An 18,965-nucleotide genomic window follows, 5' to 3' on the forward strand; every position below is an offset into this window, starting at 1 on the left:
ATGACAAAATGATGGCTTGTGAAAGTAAGTTTTTCTCTCTTGGACACCATACTCCTCCGTTGACCTTGTCAATGTATACAGTGATGGAAGAGAAGGCCTGATCCCCCTTCTATGGATGGTGAAGCTTAGTCACCATATAATGGTGCCCTAGAGAAAGGATGGGATGAACCTACCACTGGTGGCCCCTCTCCAGAAACAGAACAAAGAAAGGCAGCCATTCCACATAGGAAGTCTCTATTATCCTTTGTGTCACTTGCTCCATGGTGCCTCGGTCCACCCCATCTGATCCCTCCTCATTCTTGGCTGGAGTATAGACACAAACTATGTCCATATTGGAGGCAAGGTTGGGATGTTTACACAAAGGAACTTTCTTTAGAAACTAAAGGGAATCCCCCCTCCAAAGAAAGCACTTCGAGGTTAACTAAGATGTCTGTAAATTAGAAATTTTTGATTCAACTTGTAAGAATGTCTAGCCAAAAGACAGCTGGTTTGGCATAATCTTTGGGATATTAATACCCTGTCTCTCATCTCCTCTAAGGATGTGGGAGAGAGATTCACATGGGGACCTCTCTGAGGTCAGGTAGGTTTCCAACCCTTCCAGAACCTGTGTCTCAATTTCCTGCCAAGGGTTGGCTATGCTATGGAAAAGAGAGGCACTTTCTTTGGAATCTAAAAGGCTATTGTAGGTACAGGAATTAGTGTTGTGAGGTATGTGTGGAGCAGGAGGGACAAAAAGGCAGAGACAGCAGCCTGTGCATAGCCATTGTGTTTTATTGGGTTGGTGTATTTTTTTATTTTACAAAATATACAGAGGAGCCAAAAATGCAAAGCAGTCAACAGTGTTCTGATGGGAAAGGGGGCTCCCTCGGGGCCCTTCCCCTCAGATCCTGACTGACTGGGAGGGTGAGCTAAATGGAACGAGCAGGTATATTAAAGGGTGGCAGCATGGCAAGAGTGGTCTCTGCCTTCTAGGTGTGTACGGGGGCATCTCTGGGTAGACTGAATAGAGCAAAAGAAGACCCTAAGTAGGAATTGAGGAGACTATGTGGGGGGTTGGAATAGAGCCTGGGTAGATCAAAGATTCTAGTGAATGCCCCCCCTCACAGGGTTCAGATGCTATGCCTGCCTCCCTCCTTCCCCTTTCTTCTAAGGCATCCACTGGATGGTCCCTGACTCATTCCATGCCTCCAAGTCTAGAAGAAATGGCAAATGAAAACTTAAGTTGTAGCCTTCAGACAGGGTAGCCTGAAACTTTGGCAGGTATCAGCTGGGACATCTCCCACCCATATTCCCCTGCTGCTGCCACCACCCACACAAACAGGAAGGAAGGAGAGGAAGGAATTCCAGGCATGAGCCAGACATCAGGATCCCAGGCTCTCCTGGAATACTGAGGAGAGTATGGAAATTTCTGGGGCATTTCCAAGGAGACAGAGTCTTCTGAAGGGCCTGGAACCCAAATTCTGATAGCCTGGGGGTGGTAGACCTATGGAGCTCAGAGCTATAGTCTGGCATGCCTGAGCTGTCACTGACAATCTCCAGGCCTTTCTGCACTCTACCCCAGCCACCTATGACCTAACCACCTGGCTCAGGCCTAAGATTTCTCCCTCTCCATTCTTGTCCCTCCTCCTATAAGGCTCTCAAAGGCCCTGGTCTGAAAGGCCAGTCAGTGCCATAGACAGAACAGACTCTCTGAGAAGGAAATCTTAGAGGAAATGCATATGAGATCAGGGATAGGGAAAGCACCATAGCTGGAGACATTCTGTCTAGTGTTGTAGTTTCTAGAGTGGGGATGGAAGGTGGAGACCATTTATTTCCTATAGCGGGGGTACCCTCAGCACTGAGTGTCAGGCAGGAAGGGGGTGGGAGCTGTTGGAAGTTGGGAACACCCCACAGATACACTCTGCCCATGCCCTGGCCCCTTTAGCTCCAGCAATCTGGAACACTGAATCCCCAGACTCTTAGATTCCTACAGCCCCCAGGGCCCAGCTAGGATGAGGACAGACCTGGGAAGAGAAGGGTGAGTTCCACCTGGACTAGGGCTAGAGTATAGTCCCCCCAGGACAACTGACCCCCTTTCCTGGGGAGCTAGATGACATTGTCAAAGAGCTGCATGGACCTCATGATGTTCTCGTCCTGTAGCCATGGTGGGGGAGAGGCAGATTGGAGAGAGAGAGAAATAAAAAAGAGCTTATCAGGGACACAGAGAGGGACATTCACCTGAAATGGGGACATTCAGAGACAGAGAGAGGCAGCAAGGAAGGAGACACCCAGAGAGATCTGAAGTAGGGAAGGGACAGGCCTCCCCGAGTTGTGGAGGAACAGGACTTGGGAGTATGGGCAAGTTAGGGAGACGATACTCTGCCCAAAGGAGCTTTCTCCTATATCACTGAATTGGACCCTGAGTCCAGATCATGGAAATGTGGAGGGCAGGGGTCTGTACCTTTTGGCAAGACTCAATGAATTCCTCAATGGTCACCACGCCATCCTTGTTCCTGTCCATCTTCTGCAAAAAGGTAGTCAGGTAGAGAGAACAGGAGGGATGACGGGAGAGAGGCAGGCAGAACTCAGGTAAGTTCCCTGCCAGGACCTTGCCTCCTTCCCTTCACTCCAGGACCCTCCAGCCTACCCAGTCCCAGGCACCTGGAAGAAGCTCTCCACGTGCTCCCTTGGGGCCTCCTCTCGGAGTGCAGGATAAGTATACTTGCCCATCATGTCATAGATGGATTTCATGATATCAAGCATTTCCTGTTAGGCCAAGAAAGAAAAGGATCCTTCCTCAGAGCCTCCAGCCTCCAAATCAGGAGGCCTAGAGCCTAGGGCAGACCTCACCCCTTGCTGGTGAAGCATGCATGGGTCACATTTTCCTCCTTAGGGCCCTATGCACCTCCCCCCACACATAAAAGCTCTCCAACTCTTCAGTTGCTCCACACCTCCTTGGTGATGCAGCCATCTTTGTTGAGGTCATACAAGTTGAAGGCCCAGTTTAGTCTGTCGTCTATGGTTCCCCGAAGAATCACCGACAAACCAGCCACAAAGTCCTGGGAAGGAGACAAGGGGGAACTGTATTTTCAGATACCCTTTACCCAATCCCCAATATGGGTTTGGCTTGTGGATCCTGGCCCTGAAGCCCCAAGAAGCAGGCCTCCCTGACCCACTTCCTCCAGCTCACCTCAAAACTGACGGAGCCATCATGGTTGGTGTCAAAGGCATTGAAGAGAAAAGTGGCATATGTGCTGGAGTCTGTAGGATAAGCGTGGATAAGTTTGGCTTTCAGACAGGAGAGGACTTCCTACTTCTATGGGGTTCCCCGAACCCCTCTTATTACTTGGCATTCCCAGCCCCTCCAGAACCCTCTCCCCAACTCAGCCTAGAGATGGACAGCTGCTTCCTCTCAGGCCTTGTCCCCTCACCTCCTTGAGGAAAGAACTGAGAGTAAATCTGCTTGAAGTTCTCCTCATTGACAATTCCACTGGGACATTCCTGGGAGGTAGGAGGAAAGTTAGAAACCAGACGGAGTGCAGAAACAAAACCCCCTTCTACTAACCACCACCTACTCCATGCCAGAGGCTCCCAGAGAAGGAAAAGCTTCCTGTCTTCGGGGGGCTCACCATGTAGTTCTTTTAAGGAAGGCAAGACTTCTCAGTGCACAAGTTTAAAAAAATGGAACTAACCAGCAGGCCAGTCTACAGGCTCCACCTTGCCTCAAATTGGCAGGAGCCTCGGGCTAGAAGTTTGGTCTCTGGGGAAGAGGGGTCCCTCCTCCTCCCCTTCCCTCTCACATTCCTAAAGCATCCAGGCCAATCTTAGAAGTCCGAGATAGGCCCGGCCCCTCACCCAGTTTGGCCTTGCTTTGCACTCACATTCTTGAAGCCCCGGTACAGGACTTGCAATTCCTTGCGTGTGAACTTGGTTTGCTCCTGCAGCTGCTCCAGACCCTCTGGCCGGTGACACACCGTGGACAGTTCAAACTCATCCTCCACGCTGTCTGCAGGGGGGCAGTGTGGGGAGGGGGGAACAGCCGCGCCTCAGGCCCGGCCTCCACGAACCCTCTTCAAAACCACCGACCCACCCATCCTCCCCATCTCCAACACCAGAGACCAGCCTGCCAGTTCCTTGGACCCCGGTCTGAGGATATCAAGGCAAGGAGAAGACGCTGGTCAGCTTCCAGGTCTATCAGGTGGCTGGGCCCATGGGCAGGCCTGGCCCTGGAGCCAGGGGTCCAACTCATCGCTGGCCCCCGGGCCCTTGGCCCTCGTTGAAGGGGAAGGCCCCCAGCCCCATCTTCATCCCGGGAAGGGAGGAGTAGAAAGAATAGGTTCAAGAGGAAGCGTCTGAGGGTCCAGGCTCCGGGCCTTCCCTGACCCACTCAGATCCGCCCAGCCCCACACTTGCCCCGCCCAGATCCTTCTCTCCAGCCAATCCCCGCCTATCCCAGCCATGCTCGAGCCATGCCCCGCCCAGCTCCAGCCAAGCCCATCCAGACCCCACCCCTACCCTGCTCCCAGTAAACCTTAGCTAAGGCTTCATCCCTGGCCCCATCTCAGTCCTGCCCCAGGCTCCCAACATCCAGTCCCCAGGCAAGTGCCCCCACCCCACGCTCCCGAAGGCCCCCGCCCCCGCCCCCACCAGGACAGTAAGTCACCTGGGTCCAGCGGGCGGGGTCTGTGGGGGCGGAGGGAAGCTGGGACTGCTAATGCTGAAGGGAGCGAACTGTCACCGAGAAAGTGGAAGACCCGGCCAACTGCAGACACACACCTCGCCCCTCACACGCAACAGCAAATCTCACAGACCTGCGTGTTACAATGCACACACACCCAGCCCCACGCGCAGAGGTACAAATAATGAACGAGCACAGACACACACGAAACAGACCCCACACACACATGCTTGTGGGACTCACGCCTGTCATTTTCCCGAATCTACCCGCATGAGGGACCCAGTGGAATCAAACACAATGACACTCTCAAATAACTACAAAATGGGTCTCTGTGGCTTGCAAAATTCAGTATGATCCTATGGGGTGGGCAAGGCCCAATTGAGGAAACAGGCCTGGAGACAAAGTGAGGCCACTCAGCTCGGGCCCGGCTGGGACTAGAAAACCCAAGTGTCCTGGCATCTGGAGGAAGACGGGATCCATCGTAGGCACCTGCATCCATCCAGTCAGGGCAGGGACGACATGCATCTCCGGGCCCAAAACATTCCCCAGGACAGAGCGGGCGGCCACAGTCGCAGACACTAAGCCACGCACAGACCTCACAGCAGACTGGTCTTGCCCGGCCACATTGGCCATACCCACATAGTCTCAGGCCTCAGCCCTGCCACACTGGCCACGCCCAAACCCCGGGGCTCACTCATTTTGCTGACCCGTGACGCCCACAGACACTTGGGCCCCGCCCCCAAACTGGCCACGCCCCACATTCCGCTTGCTCCTGGCACTGAAGCTACGCCCTCCCCACACTGGGACCTACCGGCGCCCACCCACCCCCACCGGTCACGCGCGCGCACGCACACGCACACACACACACACGCAGGCCCGCTTCTGTCACACTGGTCACACCCCGACACACACGGGCCCCGCCCCCGGAAGCACAGGAGAGGCACTTGCTTTCACTGACTGAGGGCAGGGCCTGGGGCCCGCAGCAAGGCAGCAGCTTGAGGAACCGCTGCTTCAGCGCTTTTTTAGTGGGCCCTGGAGGGTGGCCTGGGAAGAGAGAAGACCCCAGGAAGGCACATTAACCTCTACTATCCCTCCGTTCCCCTCCCCACCATCACAAATCAACCCTGAGGGGAAGGGGTGTTGGGAGAGGACTGGAAGAGAATGGTGAGAATAGCTGGGGCTGGGCTAGGGGAGCCCAGTGGGTTTCACAGGCATAAAAAGTCCACTCAGGCATCTTGTATAATGGGACGCAGTTGGGGACAGTGAGGCCACCAAGGGGAGGTGGCACTGGCCTCAGTGCCTGCTGACCCAGTGCCCTTGGCTCCGGTGCTGTAGCTGGACGTCTGAGGGTGACGTCCAACCCAAGGACTGCCTGGGTAGGAACACCTCTCTGTCTCTGTCTCTCTCTCTCTCTCTCTCACACACACAGTGACAAGCGTGTACAGTGACACATAGAATGATAAATCACAGTGATGGATGCCATACAAGGACAGCTTGATACCCAGCAACTCACTCAAACCCAATGGCCTAATCAAGCAGGCCCCAACACATGCACACACACAGGCACACACACACTTTGACATAGAATTCCTTAATACAAACATACAAATGTAGCCTAGGAAAAACGACACACACATATGAGGACCCACATAGGCCATCTTACATGCAGCATGATCAAACCATACAAAAACACATGGGACATCATGACACGGTGTGTTAAGCACACTATAATACACTGTGACCCTATAACATTATGACACATCTCAAGGTCACCACGACACATACCCATATCATATTGTGACTTAGGTGCCCAGTTACCTAAGACTGCACATCACCAACAGAACCCGTTTGTTCTGCCCACCTTTCCTTCCTATAACCCCTCATCCCAGAGCACCTGGAATCTCCCTACCAGTGGAACAAAGTTCCTCATCAGCTAACTCACCCACCCTAAAAGTGTGTCCCCTCTCATGTCTTTGAAGGTGACATGATAGCAAACTTTGAAGCAATAACAGACCTTGGAGATGAGTACTTTTTGTAATGTGGGGCTATCCAGAGCCACTGACCACAGCTCCCCTCACTTCCCCTTATTTACACCTGTGTCCTACAGCTCTAATTGCATCCCAGGGAGGGCTCTGCGTTGGTGTGCCTGTCTCCCGCAGCACCCACCTCCAGACTCCAGGACCAGAGTCCACAGGGCCCTAGCACACTGCTCAGTCCATTCCTGGAGGGGCCCAACTTCCTTGGGTTGTAGGTTACTAGGGCATCCCAGCTCCCACGCAGGCCCCGCCCCCCCAAACCAGGCTCCACCCTTCAGGACCCGGCCCTACTCCCAGGAGGTAACTGCTTAAAGTCAACGCCTCCCCCTCCGATACTTCCTTTCTTCCCCTCCCCCCGCAGAGCTATGGAGAGGTAGGAGGGAGACCATGGGCCGAGTAGGGGATCGATGGCGGCCTGGCCCCCAGCCCAGGGCTCCATTAGCCCCGACTTTGGTTTCCCGAAGCCGGATTGCGTCTGGGGCCTCCGGTGGTGTGGTCGCAGCTGGACTGGGAAGGGCGGGGGGAGGGGGACGGCACCCCCGCCTCTCCCAACCTCCCCGTCTTCACACTTCCCCCCCTTCCCTGGTCCCCTCCCTGCTCCCAGGACTCCGTTTCCTCTAGGCTCCCCTGAAAGGTGGGAAGGGAAAGGGCTGCCTTCAGCCTACAGAACACCTGGGTTTCCTGGATGACCCCTCTTCCCACCAAACAGTCTAAAGGGCATGGCACGTCAGAGCCAAATGGACTTCATCGTTTCAGGATTGGATGAGCCCTAGTTCATCTAGGACCAACCTGCTCCCCACCCCGCTCCGATAAATGCAGCAGAGGATGGAAGGTGAGTTGGGGGTTTCCTGCTCTTACTGAACCCTAGAGCAGGCAATTCATTGGCCCTTTCTCTTGTCTCCAGCTCCCTTCACATCTTTTCAGTTCTCCCCGGTGTCTACCCTATAACCCTCCTATCACGGTTCTTGCCTATTTTCCTGTCCCTGGTGGAACTAGAGAATAGCTGTGCTATGGAGCTGCACAATTCTTGGTGTGAAGAGGAGGGAGAGGCCAAATCTCTCAGGGGAGGCAGAACATGCTCCCCTCTGTATCTCCAATATCACTCTCTCCACTCGACTTTGGGGTGATGTGGACAATTGATTTCTCATTCCCAATGCCCAGGACCTGGAGATCCTGAGACAAACTGGGAGGGCAAGGGGGCCTGGGAAGCAAGGTCCCTGATCTGTTCTACCCCTCCCCCTCCTGCCAGAGCTGATCTATAAATGTCTCATTCACAGTGTTCCCACTTGTGTCCCTCCTGAACCCACCCCCATCCCAAGCCTTGAGTATGGAGCTGCTATTTCCTCAGGGAACTCTGGGAACAGCCACACACACAATCCAGTACCCAAAGGGGCCCAGCCACACAACCTGTCCCCCTCAGGCAGTCATATTCACCATCTCACAAAGCCACATACCCTTTCCTTCTGACACATTAAATCACATCCCTGTCACATACAAAGTCTCACCCAGTCACACACTTTGTCCTTTTTCACACAGATGAACCCATGGTCACACCCCCTCTATCTCTCACACGGAGTCCACGCACACTCTGTAACCTACACCTGCAAGGATGGAGGTGTGGAGAGTCACACACGTCTTCAGAGCCATGGTGGGCCCCTGGCCCCAAAGGGACTCCCCAGAAGTCTGGCGTTATCTCAGGATCCCTGGAACCTCCTTCCTCTACTCCTGATAGCCCTGCCTGTTTCCAGACCTCTCCTCATACTGATAGATTCCCCTCATCTCCATACCCCAGTCCTCCCATGCTGTGCCCCTCATCACCCCCCCAAAACACCCTGGCCCCTGGCCCTCTCTCTTCACCTCCCTCAGACACCCAGCCCCCAGATTCCCTCCTCACCTCCCCTAGAAGCCCCTACCCCAGTCCCACTCCTTGAATTTCCCTCTTTGGCTCTCTCAGATGTCCTGTTCCCCAAGCACCCCTCCACACCTCCCCCAGAAGCCTTGTTCCATCACTAACATGTTTACCCCTGCCCCCAGTCATAAAAGCAGAGTGACGCCCTCCCCAGCGCTGCGGGCGGTTGCTCCTCCAGTCAGCAGCCCAGACACAGCCAGACACCTGGGTTACCTTCCAAGGAGACAGGCTCAAAAAGGCCAAACTGCTCCAGGACCTTGACAAACAGAGCGAGGACCACAAGCACAGCAACCATCTCCAGCCCTTCCAGGTTCATCGTGGGCCTGGGGCATGGCCCCCACCAGCTGAGGCTCAGACACACTGGCAGCCCTCCTCACACCACCTCCCCCTCAGGCTCCCCAGCCCGTGTAGGGACCGCCTGCAGCCTCCCTCCCCCTCTCCCTCCCAGCATCTCCTCCCTCCCCCGCCCCCTCACCCCGCCTCTGCCCCACACGCCTCCCAGCCACGGCCTCTTCCTCTTTACGGGGCCAGTTCAGCCTACAGACTGGCATCTCAGGAGCCCTTGGCGAGAAGGATATGGGCCAGAACAGGCCAGGCCAGAGGAGGAAGGCAGTGACCTGCCTCTGTCCCTGAGGATAGCTTCCCCCAGACACCTTGGGGCTACTCTGCCAAAGGGAGGGGGCAGAGGGAGGAGCTATGCTGAGGGAGAGGGCAGGGAAGGGCAGTGTATGTGTGTGTATGAGGGAAACTATGAGCTGCACGTGTATAAGTAATAGATGTATGTGGCAGAATATAAGTGTTTTCTTGTGTGCATTCCTGTGTCTGACTGTAGGGAGAGTAGGTGTTTCTCCTCTTACGTGTGTCTGTGTGTGTGGTTTACACATGATCGTGTGTTGTCTATTAGGTGTGTGTCTTGTCTATATGGGTAAGTGACCTGGCTGTCCATGGTATGTGTGTGTGCGTGCCCTGGAGTATTTGAGTGTGTATGGGGTATGAGGGGTACGTGGGTGTAGGTCTGAAGACTGCTAGTACAGATGTGTCCTATATTAGGAGTATGGGTCTACAGCGATTGTGTAATTGTATCTGCGTGGAGCTGTATGAGAATATAAGCGGGGGGAAGGCAGTGACCTCTCCAGCCAGGAGGACACCGCCAACATCGATCGTGGTTGCCATGGAGACTGTGAGGCGGGAAGCACTCTCTTTCCACAGGCCACAGATGGGGAAACTGAGGCCCAAGGGAAGGAGGATTAGGTCCAATAGCCTGGGCAGGAACAAGGCTGCTTAGCCTTATCGTGACCCCCTGGGGAGGGGACTTATTGTGGCTACCTCTGGGCCCCACAGATTCAAATTCCTTGGGAGAGAAGAGAGTGAGCTCCTCCCTTCCTCTCAGCCAGGATCTGCCAAAGCCTTGCCTGCTCCTTGAAAACTGTTACGGAGCTGATGGAGAAGCCCAGAGGAGGAGGGAAATCTGAACCCTCCAAGGAAACCACCTACCCTCACCCCCTGGAGCATTCCCGGAGCCCCTCCCCCATCTTCCCAGCTCCCCGTCAGTGGTGGTGGTGGTGGGGGTGGTGTGTATGTGCCTGTGTGGGTGTGCGTGTTTGTAGGGGTGGGGGGGGAGGGCTCGCAGAGCCAGTGAGCCTCTGAACTACGGTGCTGGCAAACACTGACTGAGCACACACTGTGTGCTAGGTAACACACGCTATGTGCTTACAGACATGATCATGTTTTTTTAAATTTTTAATTTAAATTCAATTTAGCTAACATATAGTGTATTATTAGTTTCAGGGGTAGAATTTAGTGATTCATCAGTTGCATATAACACCCAATGCTCATTACATCACGTGCCCTTCTCTCACATTTTTTTAAAGATTTTATTTTTTAAAATTTTATTTATTTATTTATTTAAGATTTTATTTATTTATTTGACAGAGAGAGAGCACAAGTAGGCAGAGCAGCAGGCAGAGGGAGAGGGAGAAGCAGGCTCTCCGCCGAGCAGGGAGCCCGACGTGGGGCTCGACCCCAGGACCCTGGGATCATGACCTGAGCTGAAGGCAGATGCTTAACGACTGAGCCACCCAGGCGCCTCTAAGATTTTATTTTTTAAGTAATCCCTACACCCAACGTGGGGCTCGAACCTACAACCCCGAGACCAAGGGTCACATGTTCTTCCAACTGAGCCCTGCAGGTGCCCCCAGACATGATCACATTTAATTTTCATAATAAACCTATGAAGGAAGTACCATTACCTCCACATTACAGCTGGTAAGACTAAGGCAAAAGGAAGTTAAGAAAATCACCAAGATCAGTAAGAGTCAGAGCCTCAGTTTTAACCCAGTTTGACCCTGAGCCTGTGCTCTAAATTGTCACACTACACTGGCTCCCTTCTTAGCCAGCTTGCCCACTCAGGAGGCCCAGTTTAGGGGGACTGACCCCAGAGGGAGCCCTCTCCCTTGTCCAGCTCTGGGATGAGTGTGTCTCACCTCCAGCGGTGGGGTGAAAGTCCGGGTGGGACTGTCCCTACGACTTCATTTGAAGTTCACTGATCTGCAGTTCTACATGGCCACCACTGGGGGTCAGGCGTCCATCTCATACCTTATTTTACCCCTTCCTCATCCCCCACGCCACAACATCTGTGGAAAGTGTGGAAAGCATGGGAAGAAGGGTATGCCACAGGCTGGCTTGGTCCTCTGCTTGCCCCTCCACCCCTCCTCCAGGAAGAAGTCAATCTAGGAACTGCTTTTGGCTTCTCACTCCTTAGAGGTTACAGATTTACAGATGAAACCAGCAAATATCTCCCTATCACTGTCCAAATTCCATACCTGGCATTTAATTCCCCCTACCCTCATCAGCAGATTCCTTTCTTTCCAGCCACTTTGGCCTCCTCACTGTCCCCCAGACACGTCAAACTCGGTGCTATCTCTGTGCCTTTGCTCCTGCTATGAATGCCTTCCTTTCTGTTCTCCTTCTGTTCTCTAGTTCTTACCTGACAGGACCTCCAATCCTCAGCAGGCTCCCAACTACCTGAATTTCTAGTGAACTCAATGTTGGGCCTTCAAAACTTAGCACTGAATTCTGTAATGTTATTAAGTGGGAATAGTAAAAGGAGGCAGCATAGCATGGTAGGGAATAGTGTGGGCCAGAGGGCCAGATTCCCTGGATTCAAATCCTGGTTTTGTCAGTTGCCATTAACTGGGCAAGTTCTTAACCTCTGTGTGCCTGTTTCCCACCTCATATGGTTGCTGGGAGGAGTAAATGAATTAATACATGGAAAGATGTTAGAATAACTCCTGGCACAGAGTAACTGTGAAGTGTTTGCACATTATTAATAACATAACATCTTCCCCCTTACATTTCTATAACTCTTAATTAACAAAGCATTTCCACAAACATTGTTATCCTGATGGCTTCTCATGACAACCTTATGAGGTAGGTAGACTGAATAGTATTGTGCCCATTTCACTGATGAGGTAAACGAGGTCCATAGAGATAAAGAGACTTGCTTGAGGTCACCTAGCTAAGATGAGAGGATGCATATTTGAACCCAGATCTTTCTGGATCAGTCCTGTTTCCTCAACTAGATTCCAAGGTCCTAAAGGGCAAAGATGTTTAAAAATTGGACTTATATAAACTGAATGCCAGGCTCTGTGGAACAAAGGTGAACTAAACAGGGTTCTGGCTTCCACTGGGTAGGGAGAGACAGCCCACTGAGAGAACTATAAGGCTTCTATTCATTCAAAAAATATTTGTTATGTGCCTACTATGTGGTAGGAACTGTTCTAGGCAGGCCATAAAATGAGCTATAAAAGCTCATTTAACTGTAAAAGCTCTCTAACTGGGAGGCCAGGGAAAACTTGGAGAGGGTATTTCTTGAGCTGGTTCTTAAAAGATGGCTAAATGTCAACAGTCTACCTTAACAAAGGGGTCCACATTTATTGAGCACATTTTGTGTCCTGGACACTTTACATATATCATCTCACTTAGTCCTCATAATAAACTGAGAGGTAGGGTCTATTACTCCTGTGTTTACAGCTGACATGGTCAGAGTGAGTAGTAGTATACCAATTTTGCAGACGAAAGAATTGAGGCTCAGGGAAGTGATTTTCCCAAGATAGCACAGATGGAGAAGGATGGATCAAGACTTAAACCAGGACCAAAGATCTGCCAGCCTGTCCTTCCAATGTGTGTGGGGTCAAGGAACCTTGGATGACTGTAGCTTAGTTTGTGTTGGGAGAGCCGTAAGTGATAAGACCAAAATGGCTCAGATTCCATAGAGCCTTGAATGCCAAGCCAGACTATCTGGAACGAAAGAGGCAGCACAGTCACATCTTCTGGTTCTCTGCTGCTGATTCACAGATAGAGAGATTGACAGCCTTGTAGACTGTTGCCCTGTCCCTGGACCCTCCTCTTCTGTCTCTCACCCTCACCCTCAACATTCAGAGATCTTGACCCAGCCTCACAGGGACTCGGGGTTCTTAATCAACCAGGGCCCTGGTGGGAAGGTCTGTAAGTGAAAGAGTGAGTTGTTTTCCAGACTCTCCTTCCTCCCCACTGAGAGACCTTTCAAGTCCTAGGGCCCAAAGAGAAACTTGCCCAGATCTGTCCTTAAGCATCCCTGTGTCACTTAGCTCTTCACCCAAGGGAATGAAGTCTTAATGGAAGCACTTCAGGCAGAGTGAGGGCTCAAGGGAACACTATCTTGAAGCATTAGGTGGGCCCTCCTTAGGCCCCTCAAATCTCACTGCAGAGATACTCCTAACATTTAGTTGTTTATCTCTCACAGTTCAAACCTGGAATAATACTGCCTTATGAGGGGACCCACCCTATGTAGCTGTACCACTTTCATCAGTCCTTGACCCCTCAGTGAAGACCCCAGCCAGTGAAGACCCCAGAGCTCTTCTCTCAGTTCCCCAGCCCCATTCCATCCCCAGCCAGGCCAGAAGACACGGCAGCCCCCAGCTGCATTAGGTGATTAATGAACTCCCTAGGCTTTGGGGCTATTTTGGGGCCTGGAAGTCATTCCTGTTATGATTGAGAGCTGGCCCTGCTGGGCTCCAGCCATCTGTCACTGGAGACAGGTCCAAGCAGGGGGGGGCTTGAGGGACGCATGCGCCCCAAGAGACTGCTAAGCATGGCTCTAGCTCAGCCCCAACTCCCCTCCTTCTGGGGACACATGGCAAGGAGAGGCCTCCAGAGGCTCAAGAGGTTACCACGGAGAGAGCCAGAGAACTACAGATCCCAGAATGCCATGGGGCTAGGTGGTTTTGGTCTCTCCCGGCGGAGAGGTGATGCTAGGTTCTGTGGGCCTTGCCCAGGCTGCCCTAAGGAAACCCAGGTGGAGGTGTGCGTAAATTTCAGCAGTACCATGATATGATATCCACAATCCACATGTCATAAATTCGACACATCCCACACCAAGGTACAATCTTGTGAAGACTACACAACTCACTTAGTGTGACTCAGGAACCCTCAACCCAACTCTAAAGCATAGAACCCCAGGTACATGCAGTTTCAGTGTCACAGAATCCCAAAGATATGCAACCCCCAGGATGCACAGACCCAGTGATTACAACCTGAGTGATGTATAACCCTGTTCGTACAGACTCCCAGAGATAGACAAAATGGTGACATACAATCCTTATGCCACGCAAGTCTATTCATCCCATCATTCATGAACTCACTAGCTGAGTTTATGTTGGTCCTGTCCCACCTCAGGATTTTTCCCTTCTGGACACTGACCCCAGTCATCTTAAGATCCCATTAAACTAAGCAATTTAGTAAAGGGTTGTGCCTTTTCCCTGTTCTGCTGCAAGCTTCCTCCTTTTATCTCTGCAAGGGGCCTCACCCCTTACATCCACCTGCTTAAGGCCCCCTCCTCTATCCTCAGTCAGAAGCCCTGCCTCCTCCTCCACCATTTGAGGGACCATGATGCCCCCTATCCTCTCCTCTTTGAAGACCCCTATCCTCCACCTTCACTATAAGAAACCCTATCCCTAGTTCCACTCTGTCAGGGAGCTTACCCTTTAAACCCTTTCCTTTGAGGGATCCTGCTCCCTCCATCTCTGTGAGGGGCCCTTCCCCTCCCCACCTCTGTAAGGTTCTTATCCCACTTCACTCACTTTTTGAAGGGTCCAGCCCCTTCCTCCCTTCCTCATACCTGGCGACAGCGACCCAGTCACCAGCTGGTAGAGGGATCTCGCTGCCTGCCCTAATGGGCTCCGGCACCTGCGGGGGCATCGGTTCATGGTTCTGCGGAGAGCACACTGGCGAAGCTCCGCCCCCAAGGCCCGGGGAGGTCGGGTCTCCGCCCCCACTCCAGTGGGCCCTGCGTGGGCGGCGCGGGAGGGCCGGACCGGCAGGACCAGAATCTTCCGCTCGCTCTCTCCTCTGGGCTGCAAGGGGGAAAACGCACCCTGGCCCCGTCATCTGAAGCACCCGTCCTCAAAGTTCCTAGACTGGGCGGGGTGGGGGAGGGGAGGGCGGACTCTCTCACAGCCTTCTTTGGGAATGTTTTCTGGATTTTCTAGTGGGGAGGGGAGGCACCCACGGGTTGTGAAAAAGGAGCTGGCGGAGGGGATAATGAACCTTACTCTTTATTGCCCCGCTTCAGCCCTTCCTTCTCTGCCTGTCGCACACCTCCTCCTCCCAATTTGGCATGGAGAAGCCATGGGGGGTAAGAGGACATAGTTGTCATGGCAACGTCCCACACTTCCATACTTCCTAAACCAATGGGAGAGAGCAAGAGGAAGGAGGAGGAGCTGCACATTGTAGTGGGGTGGCAAAAGAGGCTGCTCCAAATCCCTTTCTCTCATAACTTTCGGTTTTGTGTCCCTCTGTCTTGCTCCAGTGGGTTCACATTCTCCCATCATATGCTGACTGCCAGCCAAATGCATGAAGGAAAAGCTCTCCTCCCCTCAGTCCCAGCCCCGACCCTTTCCAGGACTCTTATCAGGCTGTACCCAAAGTAAACCCTTTCAGGACCCACTGACGGCTTCAAACTGCCGGGACAGCCTACAGGAGAGACATAGTTCCACTCCTCCGACTGGGATCCTGTATTTTTGGCTAAAAATCCTACATTTATGATTTAGGTGAGAGTCACCTCCAAACTCCATGCAAATTTTGCCCCTTGATTTGGAGGCGACATCCCCATTTGCAATCAGCTCCGTAAGCATGGCTGCTCTAAGACCACATGGGGGCGCCCTAGACTGGGGAAACGATATTTACGAGCAGAGGGACCCGAGTTCAGGCCTTGGCCAGCCAGATCCCAACTCTCTCCTCATCTTCCCCAAGCTTCCGGCTTGGACAGGACTGCCACTGATCGCTGCTTTTTCCCACCACGCCATACTTCCAAGTAGCCCTACCAGGCTTGGAAGACCAGAGGGGGTAGATCTGGGCGGGGTGGGGCTCAGATTCTCCCCACCCCCCACCAAAAAAAAAAAAAATCTCCCCCAGCTTTGAGTCTGGAGGAGTGGGGGAGGAAAATGATCGGGTGTATACCCAGGATGCCTTGATGACTTAAGGACTCCCTCCCTGTCAACCTAATGGACCAGAATGACGGAAGCCAAAGACCACCCCCATGTCCATCACAGGAATCCCGCCTGCACAGGGAAAGAACTTTGGGAACTAGGAAGGCATGGCAGTACATCCGTCCAGAAGGCTCTTCAGCACCTCGGACAACGACTCCCCTTCGGGCTTCAACTCCGGCGTCTCCGGGCACCCAGCACCTTATCGCCTTATCAGGGGGAGTCCCAACCACAATTGTCTCCTGCTGTAAGATAAGCCCTCCTTCGAAAGGAGAGCTCCTGGTAGTGCTATTTCTACTTTCCAAGTCGTGTGTGGAGCTATCTACAGTGGGGATGCTGATGATGAACACCATTCTTGACACTTGTCAACATTTGACCTATTTCCCTTGGGAGGCAGACAGGCAAGACGTAGTATTCTCCATTTTAGAGATGAGAAAAGTGAGACCCAGAGAGCAAAAGTAATAGAAAGCTCATTCCTGCACCTTGCAGTACAAGTACTTCCTTCCCCACCTTCACCCAGTCTCTGTTTCAAATAGCCAAGTGGGGAGGGGATGGTTCCACTAAAGGGGAGAATCAATTAAAGCAGGAAGCAAACACTGACTAATGTGGTGCTCATGAGCGCCTTGGGGCCTTAAACTCCCAAGGATCCTGGGTTGGTGAGAACACAGGTCAAGGCAGAGCTGGACCTTTGGATTCCGTCACAGTTTGAACCACATCTAGGTCACATCTGGGGCCTGCTTGAGCCAAAGGGCTCTCCCTTCTGGGAGTCTCAGCATAGGAACTAGGACTTTCCCAGGGTCAATGAGTAGGGGAGACACTTTCTCAAGTGTCTCAATTAGATCCTCGTTCTCTTCCCCATCCTGGAGACTTAACCTCACTCCCCTCAGGACAGACAAGGATCATGGGCTCCCCCGACCTCCCCAACTTGTTTCAGACACAGGAGACAGTTTCCCTCCTCCCATTCATTGTTGGAGTTCCTGGGCAGGCTGCACAATGAGACAGAAAACACACATGGAAATGTATACAAGGTGACACAGTCACCCACACAAACACGTAGGTCTGCCTACCAAACCCAGGAATATGTGAGGGCGCAGATGTACTCCATACTGTGGGAGACAGAGCACACCTGGGCAGCAAAGTAGTTTGGGAAGGTCACACGGCACCTTCCAGGCCAAGAGCTTCTATCTCTGGGTCTGGAGGGGAAGCAAGAGGGAGTGTTTTCCTTCAGATTGGATGAAGTTCTGAGAGGGTTGTTGAGGGTTAAAGGAGCTTCAGTTGAAAGAATGATATCTGAGTACTTTCTTGGGGGCGGGGGGCGATGACCCAAACACTAACCAAAACCTCCCCATAAGGGCCAGGTGCTGTTCCTGGGAGCCAGGCTGGGCAGACACTAGAGTCCCTCCTTGAGTCCACCTGGGCTATTTGTGGGAAACACAGGGAAGCAGTGGTGTGCGGTAAAGGCCCCCTTCTACACCAGGAAACCAGAGAGGAAGCAAGGGTAAGACGAGTCACAGACACTCACAGAACCCCACTGCAGACATTGCCACATAAAAGTACACAATCAGCATGAAACGCCAGTATAATCTGCATAGTCTCACAATCACAAAACAATACAATCTACTTTAACAAATGCTTGCCCCAGGAGGGCCACAGTCATTAAAGTCTTACAAAGACACATACCCCCATAAAGTGAAGCCCTGACACATTCTGATTGTCACATGCCACTGCATACAGAATCACACAATCAAAGCACAGAGTTGCACATAGAACAGAGACACATGGTCAAAACAACTTCATTAGTACAACAGAGTCCTACACAACCTCAAACATCTGACAAGATCATACAATTGCACAGCCAACAAAATCACACTCACCCTATCACCAAGCCTAGGGCACATGGCAACCAGCTGAGGGAGGCGCACACACATATACACACAGACACACACAAAGAATGACAGGCGCTCACGCACGTAACACCTCCCACTCCAGACACTCTCCTAGCTTTGTGTCACACACGCCCACACCTGCTGCCTCTCCCCACCTGCCCGCCTGTCTCCCCCGCTCCCCACGGGACCCAAGGCTTTGAACCCCGGTGTCCTGCCGCCCGGAACAGCCTGGAGGGTGCCTGGGAATAGGGTAGAGTGTGAGTAAGGGCCTGGCCAGGGTCAGATAGGCTTAAGGGTCTGGGGGGATGGAATCTACACTCCCTCCCGCGACCCTTGAGCCCCTGACTCACCTGTGAGCTGGTCATAGGATCCGTCCAGGTCCCGGGAATCGGACAAACTCTCCTTTCGGCCTTGGCCCCGCATGGCCCCCGGCGCCCCCGTCCCGTCCCGCCTGGGCCGTGGGAGGGGGCGCCGGGTGGCCAAGATAGGGCGCTCACACGGCGCCCCCTGGCGGCGTTGCACGCTGTCTGAGCTGGGGCTGAGTCTGGGATGGACTGGGGTCCCGCCGGGGGTCCTGGGGCAGAAGCCGGAGGCTTGGGCAGTAGGTGAGCGCAGAGCCGGAGGCAGAGCAGAGCTAAGCACGGAGCCAGAGCCAAGCCGCCTCTCTCCTCCCGCCCCCTCCCCGCGGCTGTCACCGCCGCCTCCCCCCTTTGGCGCTGCCGGGATTGGCTCCCCCTACCCCCCGCCCCCTCCTCTTTGCAGCTCGGGGGAGGAACCCGGTGAAAGGGTGAGCTGGGAAGTGCGGGGAGGGAGACTGGTTCTCCAGCAACACTACCCCCTAAACCTGAAGCCATGGGTCCTGGCGGTGGAGGAGGGAGCAGGGCCAGAAAAGACCCACTGTGAGGAAATCGTGCCCCCCCCCACCCCAACTCTTAAGGCACTCCTTCTCCCACC

The 18,965-nt window shown here is 53.2% G+C and overlaps 1 protein-coding gene across 9 annotated transcripts; it reads right to left on the minus strand.

The window, feature by feature from the left end:
• Positions 1-753: 753 nt before the first annotated feature.
• KCNIP2 (potassium voltage-gated channel interacting protein 2) lies at positions 754-18,690 on the minus strand. 9 transcript variants are annotated; one of them, XR_004301691.1, is made up of 11 exons: positions 18,362-18,690; positions 5,606-5,701; positions 4,643-4,696; positions 3,861-3,985; positions 3,411-3,480; positions 3,170-3,240; positions 2,931-3,038; positions 2,641-2,745; positions 2,441-2,503; positions 2,004-2,133; positions 1,112-1,193 (listed from the first exon to the last, which is right to left on the minus strand). XR_004301691.1 is itself a non-coding variant. In XM_032423340.1 (10 exons), the coding sequence occupies exons 1-10, from the start codon at positions 18,432-18,434 to the stop codon at positions 1,110-1,112; spliced, it is 849 nt and encodes a 282-aa protein (XP_032279231.1). In that variant the 5' UTR covers positions 18,435-18,690; the 3' UTR covers positions 754-1,109. The 9 variants fall into 9 exon arrangements, 8 of the variants coding, with proteins under 8 accessions (XP_032279231.1, XP_032279232.1, XP_032279233.1 ...); XM_032423340.1 differs by lacking the exon at positions 2,004-2,133 and having other exon boundaries at positions 754-1,193; XM_032423341.1 differs by having other exon boundaries at positions 754-2,133.
• Between the last annotated feature and the right edge of the window lie 275 nt (positions 18,691-18,965).

This window comes from Phoca vitulina, unplaced genomic scaffold (assembly GCF_004348235.1).
Source record: "Phoca vitulina isolate PV1807 unplaced genomic scaffold, GSC_HSeal_1.0 scaffold28, whole genome shotgun sequence".
NCBI lineage: Eukaryota > Metazoa > Chordata > Mammalia > Carnivora > Phocidae > Phoca > Phoca vitulina.